At 42.5% G+C, this 12,468-nt stretch overlaps 1 protein-coding gene across 12 annotated transcripts in view; it reads right to left on the reverse strand.

Moving 5' to 3' along the window:
• The window catches only part of arvcfb (ARVCF delta catenin family member b), a 128,698-nt gene that overhangs the window by 49,037 nt on the left and 67,193 nt on the right, over positions 1-12,468 (reverse strand). For all 12 annotated transcript variants that reach the window (XM_007901787.2, XM_007901788.2, XM_042337368.1 and 9 more), the window contains 2 exons: positions 6,308-6,466; positions 1,585-2,177 (listed from right to left, as the gene is read on the reverse strand). In XM_007901787.2, the coding sequence (XP_007899978.1) occupies positions 1,585-2,177; positions 6,308-6,466 (752 nt within the window). The remainder of the gene's footprint in view (positions 1-1,584; positions 2,178-6,307; positions 6,467-12,468) is intronic.

The following is a 12,468-nucleotide window of genomic DNA, read 5'->3' on the forward strand; positions in this document are numbered from 1 at the left end:
ACTCATCGCAGAGAAAGTTGAAGGGCTCTTTCAGAGATTATAAAAAAAGCAATACAGAGCTGAGTATTGCAAACGTAAAGAATATGGGCTCTTCCACAACTATTGTGGATGTGAATAATCAGTTTAGGTGATAAAGCTGCAGGAATCTTTCTCTCTGTCTTCTGTCCCACCACAACAACAACAACAAGATTCCATTTATAGAGCGCCATTCACGTCAGGAGGACGTCCCAAGGCGCTGCACAGTTGGGTCATGACCCGAGCATTGGGGGGAAATGGTCAGGGGGAGGGGAGGGAAGGGAGGGAGAGAGGAGGGGGAAATGGTCAGGGTGAGGGGAGGGAAGGGAGGGAGCGAGGAGGAGGAAGAGAGTCGAGAGGGGAGCTGAAGGCACGGTCAAAGAGAAAGGTTTTGAGACCGGCCTTGAAGGAGGAAAGGGAGGAAGCAAGGCGAAGGCACTGGGGGATGGAGTTCCAGAGCCTCGGGGCTGAGAGGCTGAAGGCCCGACCACCGATAGTAGGGCGGTTGGGGCGGGGGACGTGGAGCAGACCGGAGCCAGAGGAACGGAGGGTACGGGCAGGTAGGTAGGGGGATAGTAGGTTGGAGAGGTAGGAGGGAGCAAGGCCGTGAATGGCCTTGTAGGTGAGGATGAGGATCTTGAAATCAATCCTCTGGGGGATGGGGAGCCAGTGGAGGCGAGCGAGGGTGGGAGTGATGTGGTCCCGAAGCCTGGTGCGGGACAGTACACGAGCTGCAGAGTTCTGAATGACCTGCAGCTTGTGGAGGGAGGTGGCGGGAAGGCCGGCGAGGAGAGAGTTCCCATAGTCCAGCCTTGAGGTGACAAAGGCGTGAACCAGGGTTTCAGCAGCGTGAGGGGTGAGGTAGTGCCGTAATCTGGCGATATTCCGGAGGTGATGGAAGGCGGTGCCAGTTGTGGTGCGGATGTGAGGGAGAAAGGACAGCTCAGGGTCGAACAAAACGCCGAGGTTCCTGACTGGCTTTGAGAGGTGGAGAGTGCAGCCTTGGATGCTGATGGTGTCAGCGCCTGAGGTGCGGAGGCGCTGACGTGAGCCAATCAGGAGGGCCTCGGTTTTTTGCACGTTGAGCTGAAGAAAGTTGTCTCTCGTCCAGGACTCGATGTCGGACAGGCAGGCTGTCAGGACATCGGTGGTCGTGGAGTTGAGAGTAGAGGAGGAAAGGTAGAGTTGGGTGTCATCCGCATACATGTGGAAGTTAACCCCATGTTTGCGGATGATGTCACCGAGGGGGAGCATATAGAGGGTGAAGAGGAGGGGACCGAGGACAGAGCCCTGAGGGACACCACATGAGACAGTACGGGGGGTGGAGGAGAAGCCATTCGTTGAGACGAAGTGAAGACGGTGGGAAAGGTAAGAGCTAAACCATTCAAGGACAGTGCCTTGAAGGTTGAGGTGGGAGGACAAGCGGTGGAGTAGGATAGCGTGGTCGACCGTATCGAATGCTGCCGATAGGTCGAGGAGGACGAGGAGACAGAGGAGAGGAAATGGTTCATTTCACCATTTATGAAACTGAAATTTATTTGAAATATCTAAGGATTGTCCAATTCTTACCTCCTGTGTCTCCTTCCGTCCGCCCCTGGAGGTAATCTGCGATTGGCTGTGGAGTAATCTGGCTCTGGCTCTGCATCCGCATCCAATTCATACCCGTCGTCATCGGGCCCCAGGCTTCTGTGGTCATCCTCCAGGCCGTAAGGTTCTGGCTGGAAGCGTTCTGGTTGCGATCGGTTTAAATCGACAATGCCATCGGTCTGGACTTGTGGTTGGGCATACTTCTTCCTTGTGGGCAACGTGTAGCTTTCCTCTGGTCTGTAATCGCGTTGCATGTAAGGATAGCGGGGGTAGTAGTGAACTCCTCGTGACAGGCTGCCGTAGTTATCAGACACGTCCGCAAAGCCATCCTGGCCTGGGAACCCACGATACTGGTCATGGTGGTTCTCGTAGGAATCCGGGTAATTGTTGTAGCCTCTGGTTAGTGTCGAATTGGCCTGTGGGGTGATGTAGCGCTCTCCGTTTTTCATGTATCTTCGATCAATGGAATCTGTGTAGCTGCCAGCGGGAGAGGACCCTCCTGTGGGCAAACCATCCGGTCCGAGCGGCACTTGACGGACAGTTCTGGTGGTCACAGTTTTAACCACTTTAGTGACCTGGAAACGTACAAATGTAGTGTTAATGACAGAAGCACAATTTTCTACTGTTCACAGAGTAAGTCAAGTTAGTGTTTTCCTCTATTATTGACTAAACTACTAATAAAGATGCGATGAAAGGATAATCCGTGGAAAGGACACTAAACAAATTACATATACAACAATGAAAATAAAAACTTTTGAATAACACACAAAAATATTCTGCTTTCAGTTAATATAATAATAATCCTTGCATTTGATATAGCACCTTATCACGCTATTGAGACATCTCAAAGTGCTTCATAGGATATACTGTGAAGTGGAATGACTGCATGGGAGAAACGCTGCAGCCAATTACGCACAGTGATTGAATGACTACATTTTTTGTGGGATTATTACCCCCGGAAAGCGATCTGCTAATTGACTAAAAAGCGTGTTACTACTTACTGATAGGTAAACGTGTGGAGTAAGGAAACTTGCCTAGGGTTTCACCCTGCCGGGAATACAATCGTTTGCAATACACAAGCACCAAATAATGCTCTATGTACGCGGGCAAATTTAGAAGTTCATTTCTTTGAATATTTGGAAGTTCACTTCTTTGCAAAGAGTGATCTGCAGCTCATGCTTCACTGCTAAAAAATGTAAACACCTATTGTAAGTGTTTATGTAGGCGCAATTGAAACTGAAATTAATCTGAACACAAACTGTATAACCCTGCAGATTCCAGGACCGAACAAATTAGCTACACAAAGCCCTGCTGTAGTACTGAATAAAATGTAATTTCTATTGCAAGTTGATGTGTCAGGTTATGTTGCAATTTATTTTAACACACTTTAGTGCCGCAGTGATATTTACACACAGATGCATATTTTGGGAAGGAACTTGGTATAAATGAAATCAGACGTCTGATTGGCAGCAGATGATGAAATAATTTCAAAATTACATTCAAACTAACAAAAAGAATGGATTCAAATCTGGATTTAATCATGGAAAAGCTCTTTGATCTGAGTACCTGCACAAAACTGTCTTGACTATTACCCAGAAACATTTGAAGCGGATAAAAAAAATTGTAATCCATTTCAGTTTTCAGTCATCTATCTCTCAGCACGCACAGACTTAGTGTTTTCCTTAATTATTCATTTTATAAGTTTGAATAGAATTATTCTGCACAAAGGCGCATTGAGGCTTCAAATAAGTTATTTCCAATATGGCCAAATGAAGGTTTATTACTACCTATTCTGAAACATGTACTGAAGATACTCAACGTATTACCACCAATTTCACATCTCCAGAGTGGACACAATTAAACGTTCCTGAACATAAGAATCTGAAATAACCTTTGCACAAAAAAGTGTAATTTATTCAGCTTCTTGCAAACCAATCAATTACTTTTTACCAAAACAGCAAAACCCCAAATATGAACACTAGTCACTTAAGATCAGCGAGATCAAAACATTAACTTCTGCCAGAACAGCTCATCACTTTATTGGACACAAACAAACATGTATTCAACAGGACTGTTAAAAGAATACTGCTGCTTTTTTAATGAAGTTTGAAAGTTTAAATCTGCCGGCTCTCCAAGGTCACTGAATGAGTGGGAGTTCACTATACTGTGGGAAAAACAGAACGCGTTACTGGATTCCCAGCTCCTGCACATACGAAACGCTGCTCAACACATACAGGATCATACGTTTTTTTACAGTTGCTCATACACCATCGCAGTTTTCAAATACTGTCCATGGGCACATCAAACTGAGCTGTAATCCACTGTCCAGCACACCATGAAACACAGCGACCACTCAAAGCATTGCCATGCAGCAGGTAAATTGAGCAACACCCCACCTGCTCAGCCGTTGGTGCAGAGAGTGTTCATTTTAGAAGCCAGAATTCTGTCCACACGACTAAAGAAATGCCAACCACTTACCACCATTCATTCTTTCCAACCATATTAAAAGCACACGTTGGTTTATCAGTGCAAAACGGTCAATGTTCGAAGCACAAACATTCCAGTTAGGGACACCACAGAATTTTTGGATTGAAAGTTAAGATCGATACATGAATAATGCTATTTCCCCCCCAAAATAAAAGTCTTAAATTTGTTAAATTGATGCCAGGATAAATAAAAATGATTTCAAAGATATTGTGACATCCCTAAATCCAGGAGGATTAATAAGCACAAAGAGAAACACACTGAATGCAAAACTCCTTTTCAAAAGATGGTCAATTACTGGGTCAATATCCAGAGCGACTGTCTGAGCCTCGGTCGAGGCCTGTGTGACCGTCACTGGGTGGTAGGAGCGTCGCGTGATGATTTTAACAATTTTCGTCACCTATGAGCAGATGCAGGTTGGCACGAAGGTTAGTATCTTGCTGTAATAAATTCACTAAAGGCAAAGTATGGTTTAACAGATACAGTGTAAGGGGTCAGGTTATGCACTGTTCTCTGGACTTTTAACAATTGAAGCTCAAAATATTTCTAAGGTTTTAAAAACAGTAATAATAATATTTGCATTTGATATGATGCCTGATCGAGTCTTTGTGACGTCTCAAGGTGCTTCACAGCATAGATTGAAAAGTGGAGTGACTGTATTTGTGGGTGAAACGCGGCAGCCAATTGCGTTGAATCACATTAATGCTGAAGGACAATAAAATCAGACCATATCCAGGATTGCTCCATTCAAAGAATTTTAAATGTGCAACTTTCCCCTGATTAGGATACACAGTACATTGCGAGATGTGGATTTCATTTACCAGAAAGCTTTCCAACTGCCATCACCTGAACCAGGCAGCAGTTGCCAGAGCACATCAGCGATAACTTGTATTATGTAGGATCAAATCTGTATCCACTTTCGACACTGCTCATTGTACATTCTGATCAGTGCAGTGGCTGTTCTAAGCAGTATGATATACAAGAGATCTTTGTCCAGCAAGCTTTGGTAACCCTGTATTTCCAGATTTTCATTAAATATTGCAATGAAATGCTATCCAAGAAAATATACAGAACAATCAAAATGTGTTTAATACCCAGACAACCTAGAAAGATGACAAAAAAACTGTGCAAATCAGAATCCTCAACATGTTGAGTTTAAGCCCTCACCTTAGTCCCTGTCCGCCCTGCAGGGAATGACATTCATGAAACTACAACATATTTCATACTACAAAATGACTGGCTCTTTGCAAAAGGTGACCCTGGCAGTTGTGAGAGGAGCTATGATGCAAAGTGGATGATTGTAGTCCCACTAGTTTTCTAGACATTGCAGCGCCCTTCGTATGCTGAAAATACCCAGTGCAATTTACAGCTCGGTTTTCAAAGAAAATAATTCAAAAGATTTCTGAAGCTCATATTTATCCGACTGAAATGTATTAAGTGCAAAACGGCAATCATGACTGTGTAAAGAAATGACCGGCATTAACATTTTACTGGCATAAGCTAATTCAGCTTGCCATCCCTACGCACCCAATTAAAATACGAAATTATATAATCGCTTTGCAAGAATTCTCATTACAGCTTCATTATAGCAAAGCTCCAGGAAGCCAACGTCAACACTGGAACATGTCACAGAATTGCCCGAGAAATTGGCTATCTCCTGAAACGCAAACAAAATCAGTCATTTTCATACCAAATCTCCAGCCGCACCATTCAGGTGATTTTGAGCCAGTGATGAGTTTTGTAGTTCTGTAACAGGTTAGATTTTCAGTGCAAAGCTGCTCACAATTCAGTGATGCAAATGGATTAGAAGTCTGGTTGCCCTATTGTAATGTGCGATTGAATGAGCAAAAATCAAATTGTCGGCCACGATATTGGTGAATGTTGAAAAACCAGTTGAACATCAAATCCTTTATCTTCATCTTTTACTAACTTTGGACGTCTTCTTGGTCTCCACTCTTCGCTGTCTGTACAGCCCAAATGGTATGAAATGTACTGAACTTTACTTCAAGTGAAATGCGCCTTGGGATGTGCTCCCGACATGCAAGGCGCTATACAAATGTAACTGTGTTGTTGCTGAGGTCTACTGGAAGGATACTGATGACACTTACATCTCTCCGTGATGAGTTGCTGAATAGAACCCTGCTATCGCTACAAATAGGCATAAAACTCACCTCAGGCTGATTTGCTTTTCACATTTCGATCAACAAGAAGAAGAACTCACCTTAGTCTCTGTCCGTCGTGTGGTTCCATCATCCGATGTCACCACAGAAACATGGGAGGTAGGGGTTCCTGGGTCCTCTTCAATGGTAACCGTTTCTTCCACTAGCTCTTGCGGCTCCTGCATTATTGCTTTGGACGTCTGATTACTGGGGCTTTGCTCCTGGAAGAGAAACAAAGTATTTTATAAGCATGTTTGTCTTGTACACCAACTTTCATTGACCAGTTCAGTTGTTGCAACAAAGCATGTTTAACCCTCAAAGTCTCGGTTATGTTCGGTGATCACAGCTAGAGCAGAAATAGAGGTGCTAGGGTTCGTCCCAATGTTTGTGTTAAGGGATTTTAAAAAATCCTACTTCTGACTGCTAACCAAAGACCTCTGCGTGAAGAAGCAGATTTGTGCTTTGGTAAGGACTAACAGAGTTTGGTGGCAAAGCCCTCCAGGGTCAGAGGGCCTCCTGACGCTTGCTTAAACGAGATACTGGAAGCAACAGGTATTGGCGGAGCCTTTACCAAATTGGAAGGTCAAATTAATCAAATGCTTTCAGAAGGAGTACAAGAGAAACAAAAAAAGTCAGAAAGGTAGTTTATACCTTTAACTTATTCCCCTTTCCATGCTCCCTGCACTAAGCCAAAGTCGCTTGCAAATATAGTTGCTCATTAGATGGAGTTGTTAACAGCATGCACAATACTAAACAAAACACAAAACACTGCAGATGCTGGAAATCTGAAAATGTTCTGATGAAGGGTCTTGGACCCGAAGTGTTGACTCACTTTCCTTTCTCCATAGAAGCTGCCTGACCTGCTGAGTGTTCCCAGCGACTTCTGTCTACTAAATGCTGCCTTATTTCCTTTTGTTTAAAAAAAGAGAAGGCTACAGAAAAGGCTAAGCGGAAACTGCCACAACAAATTACCCCTCAAAGAATCAAGACCTGATATAAAGATGCCAGATAACTTTGAAAAACTCACTTCAAGAATATTTTTGGAAGAGGCAAGACAAACATTTTTCATAAAGGCAATGATTTTACTCTGCTTTTTCTTGGAATTAAATTGAAGTCAGAGTCAAAGTTAACACAAAAATCTAATTGCACAACCACTTGAAACAGCGAATTACATAAGTGAGCAAGACTTACTCAAGGCCACTCCAACATCAGAAAGACATGGCCAGTCCGCTAGGTGAATTTCTAGCACTGAACCTGCCCATAAAAAGCTACTGCACTGCATTCCAACCTCTGCGGCAATCCACACATTCCTGCACAGAATACTAGGGATAAATCTGCACATACCATTGCTCCTGTTCACAGCTTCGGCTGAACGCCTGTGCTTCGAAGACAGAAATACAACCGAGAGCTAACTCCTCAATGAAATCGGCTTGCCAGTATATGCATTGGATTAGAGGAAAATCTGTGACTCGTCTACATGTCTTTTTGTGTTCACAAGCAGCGGCTGCACATTTTTGTGAGCTATCCTTGTTACAGTCTACAGTTTCACTCTTTTATTCCAGCTCCCAATACACAACACACTACTAGTCTGCCCAGACTGCAGTCAGCTGAGATAATCATATTCTAAATCTACGAATTTTACAGCTTACCCTGGTCACCTCCACAGACCGTTTTAAAAAAATTAGCACTTGGTGTTCAACAGAAAAGAATGCACTCTGAATGTTATGCATCAGCCGCCCTCACCACCCCCAAGTAAAAATAGAAACTAACGTATGTGGTTTATAATACGGGAGCAATTCAATTAGTGTTTCCTTCATTGAAGTGAAATAAAAATCCACAAATTGAATTATGTGGGATATTTTTTCATTAACAGTCATCTACAAGGAAGCAGTCCTTTCCATTCATGCACACTGTTCAGGTCACATCAGAGAATAAAATTTGAAACTAACCACTGCTTAGCTCTCTGTAAATGGCTCAGAGCGTAAGTGGATCATAAGGCAAGATTTTTTTCTCATCTTCAAAATCACATTGATGCAGTTCGATCCCTCTTTGCTGGGCAATCTCACTCACGGCAGTGATAATGATGCCCATAGTTAGTGTCTAGTCTCCTGGCTTGATTGAAGCTCACACATTTAAACAACCTTCTTTTGCAGATAGATTCCTAACAAACATTCATTCCAATAAGACACAAGTTTGAACATGCTGAAGATTACACTGCTAAAAGTGAAATTCAGCTAACAGAAGCCATTGATGACTCACTGCAGTGTTAACAGCGGGTATACTTCAAACCTTGTTGGTTTCCTTGGCTGATAACTTTAAGATCTCCATAGCATCTATACTGCAATCACTGAGTAGAACTGCAAAACATCATAAATTCTGGTGAAGATTTCTCATCAAGGTAAGGGAGCGTGCAAAGCAATCAAACACTATCAGCATTTGGCACTGAGTCAGGATCAGGTATTCCCAGGTCAGACACCAGTTATCTATCTCCCCTACAGGTGGCTCAGACTGCCAAATCTCCATCACTCTGCCCCTCATATCCAACTGCACTAAAATGAAATTTTCCCACATATTACACACACCATTCTCAAGGCCTTAGCGAATGAATGAGATCACCCATTAATCCTATTTATCATCAGTTTGCTGTTGACCCACGGGATGCGATTTCCCCAGTGATCTTTGCATTCAGCAGACTCATTTAATCAGTCTAGACTGGAGACACCCAGGTCCCAGTGGGTATAGGTCAGTGTGTGATGCATTGAATCACCAAATCTCCAAACGTACACAGCTTTATCAAGTTATTTTGGCTACTTATTGACAGTCACATTAGCAACCTGACCAGAACCCTTGGCTGCCTTAGTTAGTTGTTGTGATTTTGTGGTACAAACAACTAATCTTACCTCAACATTCATGTTGGCTTTGTTTTTACATAATAGGATATTACGCGTTAAACAATGACTCTTAATTCCTACAAGACTGCACTTCCTGTTGGAACGCCTGCTTCAGACGCTCCCACGTCGGGTCACAAACAGCTGCTTCGCTTTTCCACAGATCGGAACACAAGCTGCTCTGTTCAGCTCTAAAGAAATCAATCCCACCAGTGAAACTCAGGCTACTGGCTCGAAACTCGACAATAAGCAACTTTTACAGCACCCTGACCATCAAAAGGAGCTCTGTTAATGCAGAACTGACGAAACCAGTTTTGACTGCTAAATTGACAAGGATGATGAATGAAACACAAGGAAAGTTAACCTTGATCAAAACATGTGTAAAACTTTAAAAGGAAAAAAAATGCCGCAAGGAGAAGACAGTTAATAGTCTCGTCACTGATCTTATCACATTTGCCTAGGACTGAACACACAAAATAAGTATTAAATAATACAGCTCAGCCTTCCAGGTTTTACACGTTCAAACTCTTTAAACAGTTTAAAGCAAAACCACAAGCCAATGCCAAACAAGCAACAAACATTCACTGGGACATGACTACTTTGCTCCACGTTGCTCATTTAAACAACTACAGTGACTTTTCAAAAGATAAGTTTCTTGCTAAAATAACTATTATTTTATAACTATTATAAGTGAGCGACCTGGGTTCGATTCCCAGCAGGGTGAAACCTTGGGCAAGTTTCCTAACTCCACACGCCTGATAATAATCCCTCAAGAAAAAACAATAAGAAATTGGTCATTTCAATCCACGACTGTTTGTGGGACACTGCTGTGTGCAATTGGCTGCCGCGTTTCACCCACAAATATACAGTTAATTCACTTTACAGTCTATTCTGTGAAGCGCTTTGAGACGTCGAGAAGATGTGAAAAGCGCTATATCAAATGCAAGGATTATTATTTTTATTAAATTGCCTTACAATCACCTTTCATGTCAGGATCCCCTCCCGACGTGAAGGTGCTTTATAAATGTAATTTTGCTGTTTACTGTTGTTAAATACCACAATATATTTTGCCTCTTGCAATTAGACCACATAAAAGATTTAATGAGGAAGTTTGCCTTGCTCCCTCCCTTGCCAAGACAACAACAAATTAGACCCTTCTCTTCGACCATGCCTTCTGTTACCCTCCACCCCACCCAATCCCAACCCCCTGCTTGGGTCTAAATCCCTGACTGTTCAGCAATTTGGGACGTTCTCCCGATGTGAAAGTCCTGTAGCTCAGTGGTTAGAGCACTCGCTTTGCAAGTGAGAGACCTGAGTTCAATTCCAGGCAGGTCAGGACGAAACCTTGGGCAAGTTTCCTTACTCCACACAGAGCCTAATAATAATCCCTCCAAAACCAAAAACAATAATAAATTGGTCATTTTCAATCTACGACTGTTTGTGGGACATTGCTGTGCGCAATTGGCTGCCGCGTTCGCCCACAAATATACAGTCAATTCACTTTACAGTCTATTCTGTGAATCACTTTGGGACGTCTAGAAGACGTGAAAAGCGCTATATCAAATGCAAGGATTATTATTATTATTATTAAATGTAATTTATTGTTGTTGAAAGGCAAACGCTGAAACAGATATGAAGATGTTAACACATTTAAATTATAACCAGCAATTGATAAAAATAGTTTCAGAAGATTTCAAAATCAACCTGAACGTACATTAAGCTGTTGATTAAATCGTCCTATTTGCATCACAAGACGATGTTGCAAAGCAGCCTTGGCAAACAGTTACTTAAACATCTAACATGCGAAACCAAGGGAAAGCTTTATCTATTCAAACTTTTAACCCACCGATACACTGCTAAACGTGAAGTCAGCTGAGTGGTAGCGTACATGAAAGGTACCGTACAAGTGGAAAATGTCATCTCTCCGTTCACCTTGGGGTACATGATATTGACGGTAACCATCTGCTCTGGAACCTTCAACAGACATACTGCACCTTGTGGGACACAGATAGCCAACATACCAATAGCGGGGAGGGTCAGATTCTAAAAGATAGTACCATCACCCTCCCCCCGACTCTTCCGAGAAATGAAAACACAAGTTGAATACATCTTTGGCTTTGTGGGAAGTTTGTGTGCCTCTGATGAGCAAGACAGAACAAACCACTTATTGTCCACAAAGTTAACCACAAAGAAACCATTCCATTGTTTGAGATTCTATACAGTACAACGTATGTAGCACCATCTCTCCAACCAGCGTGAACAAAAGCATGTGGGTAACTCATTAGTGGCGTCTGCTAAACGGGGCATAAACTGATTTGAATGCTTTCACTCAAGCAGTCATTAAGAGCACTTCTTTACTGTTTGGGGTGATTTTTAAAAATATTTGATGACAAGGAGCATAACAACTGTTCACTGTCAGCCAGATTGTAGCCTCGAACAAGCTGTCTGCTGAAGAATCCAAGATATGCCACTGGAAAGTCTGCTTCCCAGGAGGCATAATCAATTGCAAGGCAACAGTGGGAAGGAACATACTGTTTGGAGAAATGCCAATGAGAATTGGGACTACAGTTTTGATCAGTTCTCGCAAGTAAAGAATGAAAGAATTATTAATAAACAGAAAAGAAAGCTTCTATAAATCATTACCTCTCATCATATCCCTTGATGAAGACCCATGCCCTATTTGAGATTCAAAGCCTGCCTTTTTTGCTAAATTAGGCAAAACTAAACTGCTGGGTTTAAGCACGTCTTTAACAGAGAGAGAGGTTTGAGAAGAGAAATGAATTCAGCCCTCAAACAAAACAAATCTGAACAAGGCTCAGAATTCCTATTCTACAAACATTCTCTTGCACACCATAGCTACATTACAAAAAAACCTACAAGACTGAGGAAGTTCGACACACACACACACACACACACACACACTTCTGTGTCTCATCACAGTGTGAGAAGCCATGGTTCAAATCCCACAAGAGGGAATCATTAATACTGGGGATACTGCCAGATGGTGAGATGCCCACCTTGCCTTGGCTGGTTAGCAACAAGCTATGGGATAGGAAAGCACAGAGCACCAAACCACCAGCTGGTCACAATACTCACATCAGCAGAGGTGATGGAGAAATTCACAGGTGCCCGCGCCTAAGTGATTCATGAGCAAAGGAAAATAAGAGACATCAAGATTTTACCAACTGAACAGACTTGCTTTTGCAAAGTCAGCATTTTTTTAATAAAAAAATGAAAAATGCAATCCAAGTCATCTTATTTCTCGTTTTCAATAATGACCTTCTTGTTCAAACTAATTTACAGATGGTGGTAGTACAAGTCATTAATCAACTTAA

The sequence above is a fragment of the Callorhinchus milii genome, unplaced genomic scaffold, assembly GCF_018977255.1.
Source record: "Callorhinchus milii isolate IMCB2004 unplaced genomic scaffold, IMCB_Cmil_1.0 Scaffold8, whole genome shotgun sequence".
Classification (NCBI taxonomy): Eukaryota; Metazoa; Chordata; class Chondrichthyes; order Chimaeriformes; family Callorhinchidae; genus Callorhinchus; species Callorhinchus milii.